At 50.0% G+C, this 21,118-nt stretch overlaps 1 protein-coding gene across 6 annotated transcripts in view; it reads right to left on the bottom strand.

The window, feature by feature from the left end:
- The window catches only part of LOC119432873 (uncharacterized), a 539,288-nt gene that overhangs the window by 8,308 nt on the left and 509,862 nt on the right, over positions 1–21,118 (bottom strand). For all 6 annotated transcript variants that reach the window (XM_037700026.2, XM_037700023.2, XM_049659198.1 and 3 more), the window contains 4 exons: positions 7,145–7,557; positions 4,261–5,034; positions 2,306–2,737; positions 752–1,797 (listed from right to left, as the gene is read on the bottom strand). In XM_037700026.2, the coding sequence (XP_037555954.1) occupies positions 752–1,797; positions 2,306–2,737; positions 4,261–5,034; positions 7,145–7,504 (2,612 nt within the window). In that variant the 5' untranslated portion in view covers positions 7,505–7,557. The remainder of the gene's footprint in view (positions 1–751; positions 1,798–2,305; positions 2,738–4,260; positions 5,035–7,144; positions 7,558–21,118) is intronic.

Raw genomic sequence — 21,118 nt, 5'->3', positions numbered from 1 at the left:
TGAGTTCCGGCCGGGTGGCACGGTAAAAGGAACGGCGCATCGCGCCAGCGTTGTTGTGACCGCAACCACTCACGATCAGCTAGTGAACTCTGTTCATGTGTTTACAGCCGCGTGGCACCATGCGTTTTAGTAACTAAGCGAGTGTTAACCGCAATTTATACTGCCCATAATACTACGAGCTTCATGTAATGCTCTAATATCTTTTTATCGGTATCAATGCTTCGCCCCTGGGCAAAACCGCAACTTTTTTTATTTGAACTTTCAGTTCAACAGGCAGAAAACTAAGAGGCCCGGGACACCTAATTACGTACCCGAGTTCATGAAACCTTTACATGGAGAGTACCAAAAGCGAAAATTATAATTTAAAATGTAGCAAAGCTTCAGTCCCATGGGACATAAGAAATTGAGTGGACTGCCACATTTATGCATCTAACATCGAACAGAGCACATCGTATCATATATAATCGCAATGGATTGCAGTATGAAAACGTGAAGAGGAACGCACTCATTTAAAAATAAAATGTAAAAGTACATTGTTACGTTAGCGAATATGTGTATAACCACATTCAGTGATCAGCTAAACAACATTTGTTTTGCTGACAATTCTCTTATTTCATTCATCATTAAGACGCCTAAATTGGCATCTCAATCTTCAGCATTGTATAGTGGCCAGCTGTAATTCATCAAGGGACAACACGTGCACCGACGCAGTCAAAGCTGGCCCTTTCAAATGCACGCCGCAGCAACTAACCTCAGCTCCTCCTCGCGCTCCTTCATGGCGCGCATCTCCTCCTGGATCTTGGTCTCAGCAGTGACCAGGCCCTTGCGGACGGCGTCGGCGGCCCCCTTCTGCAGCTGCGGAGGTTTCAGCTCACGGTACTCTAACTTGTCGCCGTTCTGAGGTGGCGGCGGACTCGTGAAGGCCAGCTCCTTGCCACGACTGGCGAGGAATTTCTGCATGCTCACCCCGCGGACATTGGCCACGGGTGACACCTTCGCTCCTGTAGCGTGACCGTTGGCGTGCACGTGACCGTTCGTAGCCTTTGCAACAGCCGAGGCGACGCCGCAGGGGGCCGCCGTCGGTGAACAGATTCGGGCAGGAGTGACAATGGCGGGAGTCTTCTCGAAAATCTCGACGTTGGGAAGAGACGACTCGAAAGGTGGCACTCTCCTCGTAGTAGAAGCGAGTGGCGGTGAAGGAGACGCGACAGTGCCTGCCTCGTTTCCTATCCTGGTCACTTTGGAGTCTGTCCTCTCCTGGGAGATGGTCTGGATGTGCCCGGACTCTCGAAGAGCCATCTCACGCTGTGTCTGTTCTTCTATCTCCTGCTGGATCCGAGATGTCGCCAGGATCTTCTGCGTGCTTCCGCGCAGCACCACGGTAGCAGGGACCTTTGCACACTTGGCCGAAGCAGATGACGCTACTTCGCCCTTCTTCACAAATCCTTCTGCCTGCAGCTGTCCCAGCAGCCCCTTCTCCTTCCTCAATGCCTCTTCCCGGTCTCGGGCTAGCCGGATCTCACGTTCGATCGGAGACTCGCCACCATGCGACACGAAAGTCGGGGATGGCACGCTATCTTCGGTGCCGTCGGAGAGTGGCCGCACCGTTATCTTGTCCTTCCTGCGTGGTCCGAAGGGAGTGTGAACCGAGCCATTTGGAGGAAGCGACTCGACGCTCACGGTCCTAGACAGTCCGCTGCTGGACGTTAAGGATGCAATTGGACTGGCCACGCCATTGGCAGCGACGCCATCATCGTTGCTGATGGGGAGACCCGCACTGCACCTATGGTCATTGCTCTGCAGGAGAAACAGCCTCGTCAGTTTAATGGGCCAAGTGAAAAATGGTGCACTGAATTTTGGAGCTACATGTCAACGCAACAGTTAAACGTAATGAGAGAAATACAGGTTAAGAGAATTTCTAGTTGACCACAGTCTACCTTCCATCCATATTCCTGTTATATAACTATAATAAGGCAACCATGCTGGTCCCACACACGCGCCTTTTGTGAAGCATCTCTATAGCACGGTCCCATTTTCCGACTAAACCTGATGGCAAGTAGCAAAAAAATACCTTTAGAGCTTACATCACGTTTCACTCACGTGATTGACACGTGACAGCACAGTGAGGTCCTATCATTCAATGATTATCGATAGCCGCAAGGCTTCTCCTGCTTCATAGTCATCTGTGAGTTTTGCCAGTTATGACAACCACACGGCGACTCCTCTTTGTCTGTTTCCGACTGCATATCTATTAAGGAGTTACTGTGACGTGGCTCTACTACACCGGCGTTGCTATAACGTATACCTGAATGTGCAGGCGCTCTCGCAGCTCCCGCAGCTCCTCCTCCCGCTCCTGGAGTTCCCGAATCTCATCAGCGATCTTCGAGTCAGACGGGCACGTGAACCGCTTCTCGATTGGAGCCGGGAATGGCGCGGGGCTGGAGACCACGCTGGGAGGTGAGGTCGCCGATGCCGTGGACAGCTGAGGCGCAGTGAGTCGCGCAGGCTTGGGCGTCTCCGGCGTCGGCGTCCTGTCGCAGGGCGGCTTTTCAAGCGGCGTCGAGCTAAGCTTGGCTGCTTCCTGGGCGAGCTTCCGCTCACGGGCGATCATCTCCTCGCGCTCCTTCTGGGCGCGGATCTCGCGGGCCACGATGCTGTCTGCCGCACTCGGCTTCAAGTGCCGCGACTCGTGCCGCACAGCGGGACGCTCGCCACTCTGCGCTGCCTCACAGCCAGCCTGCGCACGAGTCCCGTGTGCAATTAGTACGCATACTATCACCGTCACATGACACCACGCATAACATAAAATGTGCACAACAAATTGAAGACAGCGCGCAACACAACACTGATTAGCGTTGTTGTCGCACTTGTGCTATACCCGTGTGGGTATGCCTTGCGAGCTCACCGGTTCCAATTCGTAACTTGCAATATGTGCCGTAAGGTAATTAGTTAAAAGGCAATTAGTGATTTTTCGCTAATTCGTCAATAATCCATTTTGGTTTCTCGTGCGTGTAATGTACGCCGCTTCGAGTAATCCAACCCAAGCACTACAATTATAAGGAGGTACTTCGACTGTTGCACAGTTAAAGATGTATTCTACCTATAAAAAGTCCTCTAATGAAAATGTTACCCTAAAATATCGGCACTTGCAGAGAGAGAGAGAGAGAGAGAGAGCGTCATTGCTATTTGCCCCAATCGATTTTAAAAATTCTGTATGGTCTAAAAAAAAGCATAGTTCTTCTCATCAGCTTAGAATGGCTTCTACAAACATACGTGAGAAATTCGCTACTAGCATTGACTAACGATGCTTTTTGTAATTGAAAATCATTACTCTGCTACGAATTCAGTTTTTATCGACTTTGGTAATGTTTTCAACACTGTGTATCGTCAACTTCGTTTCCGATAGTAGATTTGAAGATAGTCCTTTTCAAAAGCAGATTCTGCTCTGACTTCAAGTAAATTGAAGGAAGCGCCAGGCCATATCTCCCAGTTTTTCCGTGCATATCAAAGTCTTCCAACAGCACTTCAATTATTTTCTATTCCCCCGTTCGCAGTTTGAATAAAACACAAGGCTGAGTTCCTGAGCTTAAGTCCAGAACCATAACTTCTTTCCACACGCCTTGAAAATAGATCATTCTTGTTGTGCCACCATTGCACTCCGTTTCTTTAGGACACGTTTTTGTTGCCTCCCGCTTAGAGTACTTTTTTGAATAAATGTTTTCTATGTAATTATTTTTAATTTTCATCGATACACCAAGGTATGCGTATTCTTCAGCCATCGGCATATTGTTTTCCTGTACTAAGACCGCCTGATCAGATGTATCATTAAACAGCATGAAGCTTCTCCTTCCTCTTCGCAAATATCTGCCAGGAGCCAGCCATCTTCCTGACTATCCACTAACACAACAACGTCATCTGCAAACGTTAAACCATGTTGCTCGCCATCAACAGCTTTGTTTACATGAGTGATTATATGAGTAGACTCCTAGCTTTATATCAGAGACGACGGCGGAAACATGGCACCAAGACTTTCTGAACGTCACTTATCTCGCTGCTAGCCATTTCTATAGCCCATGCTGTCTATACACTTTCTTATTGTGGCATATTCCCTTTGGTAACATCGTGTTCTTTCTAGTCAGCAAGGCCTTCATCTAAGAATATTTAAAATAATGTCTGTGTTCATGTTGTCGTACGCATCCCAAAATAACAGCGAGAATAGTGCCACCTTGCGTTTCAAAATGAAAATTTGCGATCACTTACAAGCACCACCTCATGAGCAAGATTTTGACACTGCAGCTCCTCAGCCTCATGCTGCAGTCCATGCTCAACCGGAAAGGCTTGCTCCTGTGTGGACAGCGTCCGTTCTTCAATGCCGGAAACAATGTCCTCGGTATGCACCGCTTCGGTGTTGCCGCGACACTCTTCGACGGCGGTCTCCTGTTCCGGTGCCATCTCAGTCACGGAGACAACAGAGCAACGTGCCGCGTCCTCGGGTTCCACAAACTGAACGTTGTCGACTCTCGTGAACTCAGACTCGATGTGATCAAGCAGGGCACAGGGTCCCACACTAGCCGCCAACACTGCCGGCTGAGCACTGCAGCGATGTTCATCGGAGGACTGCTCATCCGAAGTCGGTGCGGTAGTTTTTTCGACGGGCAGGACTACTGGCTTGACCAGCGGTTCGACTACAGCCACCGCCTCGGCGCTCGCTGCCTCAACCATGGCTGTTGTGTCAGCTTTACAGCCTTCCTCGGCGGCGTGTTCCGACGCGCTGTCTTCGGCTTGTTCATCGTTGGACTGCTCCGAGTCGACAGGCGTAGACTCCTGGACGACGACGAAAGGGATGTCGGCATGAGACTCCGGTGCCGAGGCCTCGGCCATGGCAGCGTCGCATTCAGGGTCAGACAACGTCGTGCCGTTGGAGCCGCAATCGCCGACATTGGACGGAGGTGGAGACAGCTCAGCGGACACTTCGCTAGACAGCGAAGAGTCATCGTAAAGCACGCCCGTGACGCCGTTCTCCGTCGTGGTAGTCTGCAAGGGAGCAACAGCAAATAAGTCCGACAAACGCGTAGTATGGGACGTCACATGCCGAAGATAGGCACGTTCATCTTTGTCGACGCATGCCCAAGCCATTTTACAACACATTTCGTGAATTATAGCATGTCTGCCATATGACACACGACACGGTTCGCTTATGAGGACCACAGAAGATGATGAACAGGTCAGTTCAGAAGGCTGATCAAAGTCGTTTTTGCCTTAGGACATATCCTTGCAGAAGAGCACGGAGAAGAAGAAAACTTGCGGTAGACGATTCTGATTACGAGGCAAATCTGTAGATGTAAGTCGGCGATTATTGTACAACTAACCAATAAGCCAGAGACTACCCACCAATTAAAGAATTGCAGAAGAATCCTGAGCACGATGCTGATGCTAATGGTCACAGGTTAACGACGATACGAACTCGACGGTGCATCTCACGAGTAAGTAAGCCTATATGTAAGTAAGCCTATATCAAAAAGTAATCCTTAGCCATACTTAGCCTTGGCTAAGTATGGCTAAGTACGGGGCACGATGTTGCAGCTTGAGATGTCGCCAATCGCTAGGTTTGCAGCCCACGACGCAACAAGGGCGATTTATGGTCCACCCGGAAAAAAGAAACCTCAAGACCAGCAGTGACTGCGCAGCCCGCGTCAATACGGAGCACGTTGTAACACAAGCAGAGGGAACTTCCTGTGTGCCGGAAGTGCTTGAGTGTAGTGATAAATTGTCGTTGTGTACTCTTTTTCTGTCACTTTTTTCCAGCGAAACAGATTAATCAATATTCCTACTATTACGAAATACGTTTGTTGTTCATTTTAAATTTGGAAAAATTGCGGGCGACACAACGTGGGTAGCTAATCGGATAACTCGCCCAACTGATGTCAGGCGCCCCCGCTACGTAGCAAGAGACGAGGCGCTTGAAAACTCACGGGAGTGGCGCCGCTGCGATGGTAGCGATGCACATTTTATTGCGATAGCAATTACATGGACACTCCAAAGCAGATTACTGCCGTCGGCGTCGCCGTCGCCGTGAGGTTCCGTATGACGTCAATGGAGATGAAATCGTCGCCGCGCGATGATGATATGATAAGTGGTTCTTGAGGGAAAGGGAAAGGTTGGCGCTATCTTCTGCAGCCCTTGAGGGAGCACGGCTCAGCGCCATGTCGCCGCGCGCCGAACGCTGTATGTGCGAGTGAAAGGGCGCGAGGGGCGCGTCTTTCACGGAGTGAACGCACGGCGGAGAACAAACGCGCGTTCTGCGCCGTGCTCCCTTAAGGGCTGCAGAAGTAGGCGTCTCTTTCCTCCTTTACAATCACCATATATGTAGAGCAAACGCGCCTTCTTCCGACGCGCGAGAGGTCGTGGGGGAGGGGGGGAGGGAAGGAAGGCGACGTTTAGCTGCGGCACCAAGTGCCTATTTATATCAGAGACTCCGGCAACAGTCACCAACGCCGCACGCATTTTGAGCGAACGCGGGCAAAACGCCGACGGCGTCGAGAACAGTTCTGCGTGTTGCCGGTGCTGCTGCATGTCCAAGTTTATACAGCTGATAAAGCTAATATCATTACTCTGTATAGCTCTCTACAAATTTGCTAAAGCAATTGATGCTTCGCCTTTTAGGTGAAACTGCGACAACTTTTTAAAACCTTACAATAAGTTACAAGCTTTACGCGGAGCGCTTAAATTATCACTTAATGATCAGAAGAACCTATACTTAACGACTCAGTGCGTTTGCACAAATAAGTCACCATCGACAATGGTTGCTTGCCGGGCTAGTTGGTTCATTGCAACTTATGTAACAGCGCGAAAAAACAAAAATAAGGGACGGCGATAGAGACAGAGAATATCTGTCTCTATCACCGTCGCTTCCTTGTTTTTTTTTTTTTTTTTTTTTTTTTTTCGCTGTTACGTAAGTTGCAAAGTCAAAATCGTTTATCGGTCCTTGCCTTTAATGGCACGAAGGCGCTTTGAAGCACCGGTAACAACATATATTGACACACAGAGGATTTTGAACATACTCTATGCTACTAAGTCTAGCGTTATGTCTGATGTGAAAGAGTAAGACGATATCGCTATAATTTTAAAGAACCACTGCTCTGACCTGGACAGTTGGCGAGAGCACCACCTCCGGCTTGTTCTCTTGCACAGGTATCACTTCCTCGTAGATGTTATCCTCGGGAACTTCGGTGTAGACCGGCTCACCGGCCTCGTTGTGTTCAGTCTTGGCCACGTGGCCATTGACTGCCTTCTCCGGTTCGTCGTGGTGGTGTCCGTTGGTGGTGGCCGTCTCGTCGGTACCATTGTGGCCATTGGTGGCTGCCGCCAGTTGGCTCTTCTCGGCGTTAAGAGAATTGAGGATGCGTTCGGCCTCACTCGGCGCGGCGCCCTTCTTCGGCTCGGTTGGCAGCACCACGGGGCTGTCGTCGAAGCCGATCAACTGCTGGTCGTCCTGGTCGGCCATGTTGGCTCCGCGCTTCTGCCGAAGGTCCAGCCTTGCCGCGCTGGGCCCTGAATCTGCGAGGAAGAGCACGCACATTGTGGTGAGACCTGCTGCGATGACACACACACACACACACACGTGGCTTTTTTTCACAAAAAAAAAAAAAGCAAGCACTGTACAGAATTTAGCAGCCGCTCAAGATAGGCGAGACATGAAACGCCCGAAAACACACCACGATACCAGATAAACGAAGACTTTTATATAAACAAGCCTAAGAGAACGCGACGTAACGCGGTATTATACAGCACACCTCGCCATCGGTTACATTCAGCGCTCCAGACCGAGCGCAGCCCGGCACTCTGGGCCCGCTCCAGCCGAGCACTTCTCTCGGTGTTCTGCCAACACATGGACATCGCTCCCGGATCACGCATGTACGGAAAGAGGTGCGCGGCGCCCCCTCACGATCCTCAATTCCTTTGAACGCACCAGCAGTTGCTGACCGTAGAAATGTGGAAATCATCTTCAGCACGACGCATGATGGCGTTAATGCCTGTATGTGTGAATTACGCAACGCAACTACGCACGAACAAGTGCGTGGGGTACGCGAACTGCGCAAGTGTCTAACACTAAACACGAAGCTACGCGAAATTGCATAACTCGTCATACGGCCACATACGAGTCGCCACAACGCAGAAAGGCATGGTGCAATCATGTCGATCAGAAAACTCAAGTACATGAGAGATCAACGGCTCGGCTCATCTCATACTACGTTCTCAAAACTGTGCAATGAAACAACGCCTCACAATGCGCAGTTCGGCCTTTGTCCCGTTCTTCGCGCTGTATTTGCGAGCGTGCGGCGTTTACCTGCACGCACGCCGGGGTGAGAAGCGGAAGCCATCATCAGCCAAACGTCCGAGCATGCGCGGGTGCTAGCACGCGCCTCGGCTCACCAGCAACGGGACAAGAGGCGGGATTGGCGATGGCCTATTTTGGCGACCACAAAGGAACAACGAAACGTAGTGGCCAGCGCTGGCGGTCGCAGCACGGTGCCCATGCGGAGCGAAGCACAGCGTGAGGAACAGAGCTCGCACGCGGACATCGCGGCGGAAGCGTGCGCGCAATGTGGCCGGCTGCACGTGCCTATTTATACGGCACTTCTTCGCCATCTCGTAGATGCCAAAATTACTTGCGAAGAGTATAAGTGTCAGTATATCTGCCGAGAAATCCATACGCGTAATCAACATATTGTGATAGGCTGCTAGCATCGGCAGCCTCAAGCAGAGATAGAGGATACGGGAAACGAAGCCCGTCTGACCGTGCAGTTCATTCACGTGCCAAGCCTATAAAGGTTCACTGCCAAGGCTATAGAGCTGCTTTCTGCCAACAATCAAAGAAGTACAAAATGCGCTTTAAGAAAATGTCTGTTACGCATCAGTTGCAGGCAGCACCAGTTCTGAGTTCGAAGACGTTCTGTAGCTGAATGCAGTATAGCTGGTTGCACCACGTCTTCCGAGCACCAGATGCCTTTGTTTCTACTTCCCCTACAGATAGTCTTACATGATAGTATGTCCCAACGCCCAGGCGAAACATTACCACTCCTCGTAGACGGGGCAACGAATGTGGATCATGTAGTTCGCCGTTAATCTGTGGCGGTGGGCCACCATGTCAGTTCCACAGCTTTTAAGTCATCATCACTCATATATCGATTGGCGGCTATAGCACCTGTGAGTGGGTGAAGTCTCACGAAAGCGTAAAAATCGTCGTACACCCGAGAATAGCCCGAAGCTACTAAGCATGTGTAGCGGCCATCGCCGCACTCTACATCATCGGCGAACTCGCAATGCATGCAGACTTTTTCACACTCTTGCAGGGATCCAAGCACCAAAAAATAACTAAATTAAAAAATTAAACACAGGAAAGACATTTTAACACGTTTCCGATCTAAGTTGCAATAAGATTCTTGCACCGTACAAGTGCAGCCGCACAAACACACACGCTACCTGTCGATACTAGAACAGCACTATCGCCGCTTCGCACAAGAAAGCACGTACGCGCTGCACACTTTACGCGAAAGGCCGAGCCATCGGCGCATTAAGCCGTTTCAGCAGAAATATTGACAAAGTACTAACGCCCATAAGGTTCGCTTTACCACAATTGGATCCACTGCTTGGACAACGTACGTCGTTAAGCCACCAGTCACGATTAACGTATAAAGCACAACGCACGCAACCAGCGTGAGCCCCGCTCAAATGCAAACACGAGGACGAGGCCTTGACAAGGCGGAACCAGCCGCCCCCACCTCACCCAGTTGGAAGTGCCGTCAGCCTTTTGCGCAGTGGAGTAGCCGGCAAAGTGGCAGGCAGCACGTGCTCGAAGCCACCGAGCGCACCATCGCAGCAACGCACCGCAGAACACAGAACTGCTGGCTGATTTCGTTCGCGGTTGATGTGAGGCAGGAGGACAAAATAAAGAAAGGAGATTATAAAGACGTCATCGGCTGGTCTGTCCGCAGTACTAGCGATCGCCGGCGTAATCGTTCAATCTCCAACGTACACTTTAGGCTACAAGGGCTGGACAACGAGTTGATAGTCAGCGCCTGTGTCGTCTCCGTCCGTTCGAGTTGTCCGCGCTGTCGTGATTTCTTGGTTCTTTCATGCGGCGTCACTGCCCTGTTATACCAAGTGACGCAGTTAAGTCGGAGACTTCACGGCGCCAGGGCGACAAAGGGCACCAGGCATATCGAATGTGTATTTTATGCTTTGGATGTGTCAAGCCAGAGTAAAAGCGCGTATGAAACTACCGCACTTACAAACTGCGTTGTAGGCTCTTGAAGTAGTCACGCTAAGTGAAGTGATACCTACTCACCTAGCAGAGTTTCGGCTATAAAACGCGGATAACGCGCCGCGTGGTTGCTATCGCAGAAATTCGTCTACCGAAAAGCCCCAAGACCACTGCCGACAAAAGAAAGTAGGGAGGGAAAGGAACTGCTTGGACGGCGAACGCCGTCTGCGCCGACAGGATCCCGCTGTGGCTGCGGGGGAGCTTTCGACGCGGCCGCCGGGACGGGAAGAAGACGCGACCATGGGGCGGGGGGCAACAAGGAACCGGTTCCCTTCCGACAGCATCACCGCGGCGACGATGACCTCCGGCTGGCGAAGGCCCCACCGAGGCACCCCGCCGGGGAGCATACTCTCGTGCCGCTGGCCGCACCCGTCCCGACGCATACGCGCAGAAAGTGGTCGAGATGACGGCCGCCCGTTGCTGGCTCGTCCAGACATTATTGCTTCGTGAAGGGCGGAAGGATGGTCCCTGCAAATTATTCACCCCGTTCCTTACAAGGACCTCTCTAACGTAAAAAACCGGCAAAAATCAGTGACGGTCTCTGAGTCAGAAGTGCACTAAGTGCAGGACTTGGCATGACATTGTCAAGGATTGCATGTCCTGTCTGTTAGCGCTATTTTATTCCTGACAGTGATATCAATCCCTCGCGAAAGGCTTTCCACTCAACCGATAATTATGTGTGGCTATGCCCTTTGAAACGAGTAGACGGCTGCACAGCGTCCTAAACTTCCACAAGTGCGCACCCTAGTGAAATTCACTTTTCCGAGTCAGTCGACGTGTCCTGGTGACGTGGATGGTGTCATGTGGGACAAACGGAGGAGCATCTTCAATCTATATGAAGCTACACAAATATGAAGCCAGTCCTTTCTGTAGCGAACTTTTCCCAGCTAATAAGGAAGGAATATGTCGGAATAAGCAAGGAATAAGGAATATGTCGTACAAGAGCAGTGAAGGTGCACATTCGCCCCTCGCGCTAACGCGACGACATTGCATGGACGCACGCATACTCGCCCGCAAACAACCATACAAGGTATATATACTCTGGGCGCTGGCACTACCGAAATATTATATAATGGGGTTTTACGTACCAAAACCACGATCTGATTATGAGGCACGCCGTAGTGGGGGGGGGGGGGGGGGGGGGCGCCGGAATAATTTGGACCACCTGGGTTTCTTTAACGTGCACCTAACACGGGTGTTTCTCTGCATTTCGTCCCCACCGAAATGCAGCCGCAGTGGCCGGGATTCGATCCCGCGAACTCGTGCTTAGCAGCCCAACTGACTAAGCAACCACGGCGGGTGCCCTACCGAAATTGAGCAACGCTGAAATGACGTTGAAATGTTGATATTTCAGCAACGCTGAAATATCGGCCCCAGTGCACATTACACGAGAAGCCCGATTCTGAATAGGTCTGAACGAGTTCCTCGGTTTGCATCTTTTTTTAAATTTTCGAGAAAGTGACCAACGGGCGTGACGCAGCATCTTCGTTTCATAATGAGAGACTCTGAATCGGGGGAGCTCGATGTTCAGTGACAACCATCAACAAGTCATGGTTATGTATAACAACCACTATCACAACCACTTATTTGACGCCTGCAGTTCAGTGAGTGACCCAAGTCTAAGTGACCCACTGGCTAAGGGCTAAGTTATAAATTATGTGCACCTAACATAGCGGACGAGTAAGACAGCCGCCGCCGTATAGCTGAATGGGTCTCTACCCATTCAGCACGACCCCACACGCGTCATGCGGAGGCTCTGTGCACGGCTCCCACCGGCGCCAAGTTGTCTTTTTTTTCGAATTTCATAGCCTTCCTTTTATGAAGAGTACAGAGATTATGGCTTCGAGTGGTTCCTTCTCTAATCTTGCTTATCATCTCTGTCCCAGTGGTAGCCAAATGAACGCTACACAATATTAGCCTGCTATTGGCGCCTACCATCACACATTTTCGCTTTCGTAGCACGTAAACGTGCCATGCACTTAAGACGACCCAAGGCGTATTAGGCACGTCCTTACAGGATGGCTTTGATGTGGCCGTAAGGGCGACTTTTCGAAGCCGTCTAAAGAGACCGCTATCACTTGTTTGGGGTCGAGGAGGCCTCTCCTTTGATTCAAAGAGTGGCGAACAAGAATCCACAAAGATGACGCTCGCTAGCTCGCCACATCCGGTAGCAGTAAAGCGCTCAGAATGGTTCAGCCGACGGTATATCGGCCAGTCTTTTCACTCTCTCTTTCTAGGAAGGTACGAACCAGTCCGGAGAAGCCACGCGCATCCGCACCAAACGCTTTTAGCGAGCGGCGTCGGTAGCGGCGGCGCGCGAGTTTGTTTTCGTCCTATAAGACGCCGCGGAAAGCCGCCGTCCCCTTATCGACGCCATCGCGAGTCGTGTGGCGAACACACGAGCTACCAGCAACGAGGCTTTCTGGGCCACTCACGAAGAAAGGACGCAGCCGGGCGCTTCCGAACTGCGGCGACTGAACCTGGACACGAACGCCTCCAGAAGCGCGCGCGGTGCGTGTTAAGCGCGTCCTCTTCTCCACTGGCACAAAGGGTCGTCGCTGGGCGAAAAAACGGGGACGGGCAGCGCTTATTTTTAGCCGGGCACAGCAGCCCGCATTACGTTTCATTTATTCCGTTCGCGAAAGAGCGCCTGTTGCACGAAGAAAGAAATCCCAAAGTGACCGCACGGGCTGCAGCTGGGACCGCTGCGTGCCGCCATCGTTGGAAAACGAGAGCCGCTCGAAGAAGCGCGCTTCCTCGAAGACGTCGGCGATCCGGCTGACCCGCGCAGCAGCCTAATTGCCGACCCGAAACAACGGCAGATGCGACGAGCGCCTCAATAAGGGCCGGTTGCGTGCGCACACATCGACGACAGAACGCCCGCTGCGGCCTCCTGTAGATCGCCGCCCGTTCGTTTCCCGAGTGTAGTGATCGGCGTATACATGCATCACGTGGCAAAGACTCCCTCGCACGTTGAGGCGAGATGCGCGCTCTTTGACGCCAGCGAAGTCAGCTGCACGTGACCACTGCATGTAGTCAGCCGCCTATTATCAATATCGCCCGAGCACGAACACATGCAGGATAATAAAGGACGAGGACAACACTTTGCCGAATTATTTCTACCGGTCAGACGCCTTTGCCTACAGACGTCAAGGCTTCGGCGAGACAGCCCCCTCCACTGGGATGTATCTTTCCATCCTGACGTCAGGAAATAAATCGGGATGCCACCGCCAACTCTGAAACAAGTCACTGTACGAGGTCTACACGATACGCACGATGGCAGGCTGCCGATGGCTGAGTTAATTCCTGGCAGGTCCACGAGAGCGCATTATTAATTCCAGCAAGACATGTTACGACGAAGTTCAAGACGCTTCAAGCTGTATATATCATCGACATTTGCGGAGTTTGCTACTCTGCATGCGTACTCCCTTTGAATTTCATCGCTTGGGAACCACCATCAAAGGATGGAGCACCATCTGTGACTCCAAGGCAGCCCTATACTATGCTTTCTAGCTTCGTTACGCTGCGGACGCCATGACCAACTTGTTTCGGAACGCAGACATATTTCACTGCTTTACAATGAAAGAACGTGGTGATATTATATTACAATGGAAGCCAGGTCTCTAAAGCAACATTGGAGTGACCACGTGGACGAAGTCACCACTTCTGCTCAGGATTTTGCCCGATCGCACCACTGAAAAACTTACGTTTCAGGCAAGCTACGCAAGCTGACTGATGAAGTTGCCTTAACCCAAGGAAGCTCAAATAGCTTTAAGAACTCACGTCCGCGCGTTTCCACGAATGCTGCCTGCAACTGCGACTTACTACGACGGGAATCAACAATCTTGTGCCGACCGTGGCTAACAAACGCATATACGTTGGATACGATTACGGTAGACAGCCCCTTGTTGAAGTACACGGTTCTGACGAAATCATCCAAGATTCCGTCTGTAGTATTGTGCCCGATTATGCGAAAAGAGACGGGCGCTTTCTTCTGCTGTTGTTGATAAGAAGAACAACCGACTGCTTTCTAAGTTTAGAGGCCCTCGACAGACTGACCAACACAGAAAGCTTTGAAAGCCCTACTCTTGTTTCTTATAGAAAAAGGTTCAGGGGACAATGACTGCATTTGAGCCATAACTCTCCTATTTCTTTCCTCATCCTTTCACCCTATATTTCCATCCCCCGCGAACTTAAGCAACTTCTCGGGTCAACGTTCTCTGTTGCTTTGAATGAACTTTTATTTCCCTTTTTAAGAAAGGGGAGGGGCCGGGGGGGGGGGAGAGAGGGAGGCCTGTGTGCTCCAGTCTTAGCACCTTGTGCTGCCAGACGTCCGCCTACCAGTCGTGGTAGGCCTCCGCTACCTCCTCAGCCCACCTCAGGACTCGGTCCTGCAGGGTGGGATCGGAGCTGCGCAGGGCAGTCTCCCACAGCTCCTCGCTACTAATTAATGGTTTGAGGTTGCGGGGGGGGATATTTGATGGGGCATTTCCACATTATATGGGAGAGATCTGCTGTTTGGACAGGGCAGAAGCGACACTTGGGTGTCGGGTATGTGTCGGGAAAGAATAAGTTCAAAGTGCGTGGGGTAAGAAAAGTGCTAGTTTGTAGTTGGCGCCACAATATTTCTCTCTGGCGCGTGCTCGACACAGAGAGAGGTGGATACGTTAGGCGTTGGTGTTTGTAATGTGTGGAAATTTCATGGAATGTGATGAGTGCGTCTTTATTGGTCTGTTGTTGGGAGTCATTGGCTTCTGGGGTAAGGCCCACATTTCCGTCCACTCGGTCCGTGAATCCTCGAGCAGCGGCATGAGCCATTTCGTTGCCTGGTAGTCCTTGATGTGCTGGAGTCTAGATGAGAGCGATGTAGTTTTTTGGCGGGTGAGCGACTAGTAGAGAGTGCGCGAGGTTTGTAATGTAGCCGCTACTGAAGTTCCGGATAGCAGTCTTCGAGTCACTGATGATGACATCGCAATCAGGTAGCCCCGATGCGAGTGCAATGGCGGCCTCTTCTGCGTCGCCCGCTTAGGTGGTCCTGACTGATGCTGAACGAACAGTGTTGCCCTGCTTGTCTACGATCGCTAAAGCATAACGATGTTTAGTTTTATAGGCTGCGGCGTCCACGTAGTAAACTCCTTCTGCCTGTCCATAGCTGCGTTGTAGCGCCTTGGCTCGAAGTTTCCGGCGTTCGACGTGAAATTCGGGATGCATGTTTCTGGGTAGAGGTTGGATGTGGTATTGGCCGTGTATGTTCGGAGGAAGTTGATGTCGCTTGTTCTCGTTGAGTGGTGGGGCGTAGTGAAGTTGTCTCAGGATCTCACGCCCAGCTGCAGTGGTGGAGAGTCTGTGATATTGCGATGATAGATGTGCTTCGGTTAATTCTTCAAATGTATTGATTGTGGCTGTGGCCATCACCCTCTGTGTGGATGCTCTAATCGGAACACCAAGAGCGACTTTGTGTATCTTGCGGATCAAGCAGTTTACAGTGTCCGCTTCCTTCCTAGAGAGTGAGAGATATGGTAGTGCGAAGGTGATTTTGCTTAGGACAAAAGCTTGGATGAGCTGAATCAGTTCCTTCTCTCGAAGCCCTCCGTGTTTATTGGAGATCCTTCCTATGAGGCGTAGCGTGTTATCTACTGTTGTTTGTAGTGCTTGCAAGGTACGCTGATTTGCTCGGTTGCTTTGAAGGTGAAGACCTAGCACCCTTATCCTGTCTACCTGGGGTATGGAGTGCCCTTCAACTGTGAGGTCGATATTCGGGGGCGATGTCCTGAAGCGTCTCGTGGGGGGCAGAAGGAGAAGCTCTGATTTGGTGGGGGAGCACCTAAGGTTCAAGTCGTGACCTACTTGTTCGATCTGGTCAATGGCTGCTTGGAGGGTGTCTTGGATGTGCCCGTCCGAACCTCCGGTCATCCACAGCGTAATATCGTCCGCGTACAGTGAGAATCTGAGGTCGGGAATCTTCTTTAGAGCGAAAGCTAAAGGTCGCATAGCCAAATTGAAGAGGAGGGGGGAGAATACTGCCCCTTGTGGCGTACCAGTGCTTCCTAAACGTATCTGACCTGATTGTTCGCTGCCTAATTGGAGCGTTGCAGTGCGCTTCGTCAGGAAGCTCCATATATAACGGTAGATTCGCTCTCCGCAGTTTATACTGTTAAGTTCGCGTAGAATGGCCAAGTGGGACACATTATTGAAGGCTTCCTTGAGGTCGAGGCCCAGCAACGCTTTTGTGTCGCGTGCGTCGCTCGGTTCAATGATATCTTGTTTGAGCCTTAGCATGACATCCTGGCAAGAAAGAGACTTGCGAAATCCAGTCATTTCCGAGGGGAAAAAGCGATGATCTTCGATGTATTTGGAAAGGCGTAGGTGGATTACGTGCTCCAAGATCTTCCCTATGCATGAGGTGAGAGAGATGGGACGGAAGTTATCAATGTGAATTGGCTTATTCGGCTTGGGAATGAAGATCACCTTGGCTGCTTTCCATTGTTGGGGTATCTCGCCCTCTTCGAGACAGTGGTTGTAATACTCTGTTGCTTTACTCTCGCTTTTCAAAGGTTCTGCACGCTGTGAGATCGGAGGCGCATGTTCCCACCGAGGATTGAAATTAGAGCCTTCAATTCGATGGCGTGAGGTGAAGCATGTACCGTGATATTCACTTTCTTTGTGATGTGCCAAAACAACGAGTTAAACCGCAGTCACAGCGTTGCCATGATGCAACGCAACGCTTATCTTTAACAATTCCGTATAGAGCATTCGAGGCATGACCTAATTTCATGTTTGCTGTGCAGCGGCTATTTCGGTATACCAAAAGATTTCGACGCTGCAGAACAACAGCACTCCATGGTCAAAAGGTGATTGTATCTTGCACAGCGTTTTTTTTTTTTTTTTTTTCGTTGAACCAGTTTGGCTTATAACGTCAGCTGGGACACCCTATAGAACGGAAGCGCTCGAAACAAGGTTCGCCCATGATTATCGCACTAATTTCCGTATTCACGGTCCACTGACGACAAGGCGATCTAAGCGCATTGTAGCGAGGGAGACAGAGTCGTAAGCCGCACGCGGTCTTCTGCACGACGGCGCTGAGCCGTGCGCCCTCAAGGGCTGCAGAAGATAGCGCCAACCTTTCCCTTTCCCACGAACCACTTACTACTACTTCTGCACACGACCAATAACTGTTACAGCTCGGGGGCAGCTATTTCCTTGTGCCCTACAGCCACAAGGAAGTGCTCCCTGGCCGAGGGTTCCAGGGATATTTCATCAACTGGCAGCACGCATACACCGCGCGAAACCGCACGTGGAGGTCATACATAGCGCGCGCATGCCTAGAATACAGTGTTTTTGGACGTACAGCTTTTACGCGGGTACATATTCTTGTGCTGGAATTCTTGGCTGCGGGGTCTGAAACTTCGCGCGGAACTCGCGCACGTACACGCACCTTTCCTACAGCAGGACGGTTAATTTGGTGTTTGGAACCCCGAAATACAGCTGCTCTCTCGGCTACCGCAAGAGATAAGCTAAATGTCATATGACGTATTCGTCTCGAAGAGGCTAATACGTCATACGACATTTCTTATCGACATTTAGCTTATCGTATTCGTCTCGAAGAGAAACTACGAAGAAAGAAACTTAATCAACGAAGCAGTTAGCACACACAGTACTGTTTCTTGTTAGCATGGATGTTCCAGAAAATTACACGAAACTGGAGTCGTGAGTAGTGAGCGTATAGCTCCATAAATCGTAGTTATGTGTTCTGGCCATTTCGAACAAACTTGAACATATCGCGAGTGTCGCATATACATATGAGAACCCCGGCTACTATCCTCACAGCAGCGGACCGCAGATGCCAGGCGTTTTTATTCGGTGAATCCGTAACTGTGCCCTAGATACGAACGTGACTGCAGGCTTACAATGCACGGCGTAAGGTGACGGGTTTCCGCGCTGTGAGCGCCTGTGCTCGATAGTCGCGGGGACAGTTGTAATGCAGTTCGGAAACATCGACAAAAGAAAAAGAGAGAACGGCGACGATGCCGGCAGCAGGCCACTGGAGTGAGCGCTCGCACATTCCTCTTGCGCGAAGCTGGATGCGTGTTTCTCCCGATACGAAAAAGAAAGAAAGCAATCCACTTGACTGCGCAGTATAGAACGCTGGAAGAGGAGACAGCCAACCATCGTATGAAACTAGCCTTGCGGAATTACGCACATTATTCGGTTAATTCATCGCTGCAATTAAATAGCTGTTGATTAATTGCGCCTGCGGCTATACATATCTACACAAGCTGTGAATGTCATAGCCGCCACCACCAACACCAGCATTATTATTATTATTATTATTATTATTATTATTATTATTATTATTATTATTATTATTATTATTATTATTATTATTATTATTAAGGCACTACTTATGGCACAAGCTCGCACCAGCACAAAACTATGGCCTGAACACAAGTTCACGAATTTCTTCAAGGGTACAATTAGGAAGGGAGAACCAAAGGTAGTAACGCCTTACGGGGGGCCCTCCCACCTGAGACTACAGTTGCACACAAGATGTGGCAGCAAAACAGAAATGGCAATCTTGCACATTTGAACGAAATGTATAGAAATACACAAGCAAAAACCGATAAAACTGCAAGCACGCATAGCAATGTGAAAACGTATACGCAATATGTAGTCGAAAAAAAAAAGATATGCATATGCATCAACGTAGAAAAAAAAAAAAACTACTAAACACTAGAGTTCGCTCAATAATGATGGGTTTCCAGGAAATATTTCAGGTGAAATTATACGAGAAGTAATAAACTTATTTACCGCTTTAGTACTTCTTTCAGATTTAAGGTTTCTAATTATTTCAGAATGAAAAGCATTCTTGAGGTCCAAGAACAATCCGAGACTCCGAAATTTATTTTCTATGTTATTAATTATTTCATACTTCACGCGAATTAATGCCATTTCAGTTGATTTTTCCATTTGTAAACCGCATTGCTGGGTTAATGCAATAGCACTGAATTTCTCAAAGAAGGCAACTAAAATCGTATTTATAACATTTTTAGCAACCTTGGCGATAGCATTCAAAACGGAGATGGGACGATAGTTCCCGAAATAATTTTGATCACCTCCTTTGTGCACAAGAGATAATCGTGCTACCATATTCAGCTTGTCAGGAAAAAGAATTCCTACTGTTAGAATTTGGCTGCAAATGTGCGAAAGCACCGGCGTCACAATATCGCAAACTAATTTGGCTGCCTATGCCTTTATACCGTCAATTCCTGCTGAGCAGTTATTACGCAATTTCATAATATACTGCGCGATTTCATTGGGTGATGTAGGTGAGCGAAAAAAAAATGTTCCTACTGATTTTTTTTCTTCTAGCTAGATTTCGGGCACACTCCTAGGACTTCCGAAGGGAAATCGCTGTCTGATTATGAATTGCTCGGATTGGCACACATCTGCGAAGGTCTTTCTTTCTGTCTTTTAATTTTGGTTCCACGCAGAATTATGTTTGCATGCATCCGAGCGTATTCGACACGCGGCCGTGCCGCGCCGAGAGACGCGTCAGCGAGAAGCCGAGTCGCGAAGGAGGGAGCGGCCGGGGACGATCCTACGAGGCGACGCAGCCCGTCGGAGGCGCGCATAATAATCTGCGCGCGCACACGCGTCCCGAGTGGTGCGCTCGCTCGTAACACGCATTCATAGACCGCGAAATTCATGCAGGCAAGAAGGCTGAATTACTGCGTTTCGGACCGCTTGCGCGGACAACACGAAACGGTGGCCCACTTGCGGGCCAGCTCCCATTCTTCGGAGACGATGCGTACGAGGCATCATGGGCGGGTGTATCACCAACCGCGCATCCTCGTTTGCACTTGCAGGGCGCGTTGGCAGGGTCCCGCTTCGAAGAGCTATTTGCAATTTCTGCACAATAACGCGCTCTTTGTTTTCTTCAGCGTACCAGCCGCGTCGTTCGGGTCCAACGAGCTTCATACGAATGACCACTATAGCGTAACACAAAACGTGCACGCAGGAAATGTGCTTCTCAGTTTTTAGCAAACCTATAGAAGAAGAAAGAGAAAATTTAACACGGTTTGTTATCTGCCGTCTTCGCAATCACCACGCTATAGCTTCCCGAGAAAGGTTTCTAAAGCGGCTCAACAGCTCGTATTGCTAGGATCGCGCTTTCTACTATATATAGGATGAAGCCAGCCACAACAGCGAAACCAGCAGGTGCACGCAGCCAGACTCGTTGCTTGTGTCAACGCTCTTGCTTCGCACCCAGTCTTTTCCTTGATGATGATTTCATTTTAAAAGGCGAATGCAGGTCGAGGTGTCGGGTAATTTTAAGCCCCGTGCGATTGCCGATTTAGGCCTTATTGGGCTAAGCGGGTTTCATTAAGGTAACATAAAACCATGCCTACTGAGCCCAAACCTTAAAAGGTATACGGGAACGGCCAAAGTTCCTGGATTATCAATTGGATGCACCAATGTAAATCAAAGCGCTGGAACCCTTAATACGTTTCGTAACGGAGTGGCAATGTATCTGATTATTGACAGGTATTTTTTTTTCTGATGCCTACATTTGCGATTGGTTCCGTTATTTTGTGTACATAATCGCTTTATTCACTTGCTTGTCGTTCTTTACCAGTGCATTTCTGCGCACAAGTGCATTATCGCCACCGCTGCATTGCTAATCCATCCAAGCGCATCGACGCTAATTCTCTCTCCTAATTTGACAATGAAATGATGTGGGAAATCCGGTGACGAAAGATGCCATTTCCAATGCCATCAAATAAATTAACCAAT

The sequence above is a fragment of the Dermacentor silvarum genome, chromosome 11 (genome assembly GCF_013339745.2).
Source record: "Dermacentor silvarum isolate Dsil-2018 chromosome 11, BIME_Dsil_1.4, whole genome shotgun sequence".
Lineage (NCBI taxonomy): Eukaryota > Metazoa > Arthropoda > Arachnida > Ixodida > Ixodidae > Dermacentor > Dermacentor silvarum.
This window is presented reverse-complemented; position numbering and strand designations above follow the sequence as displayed.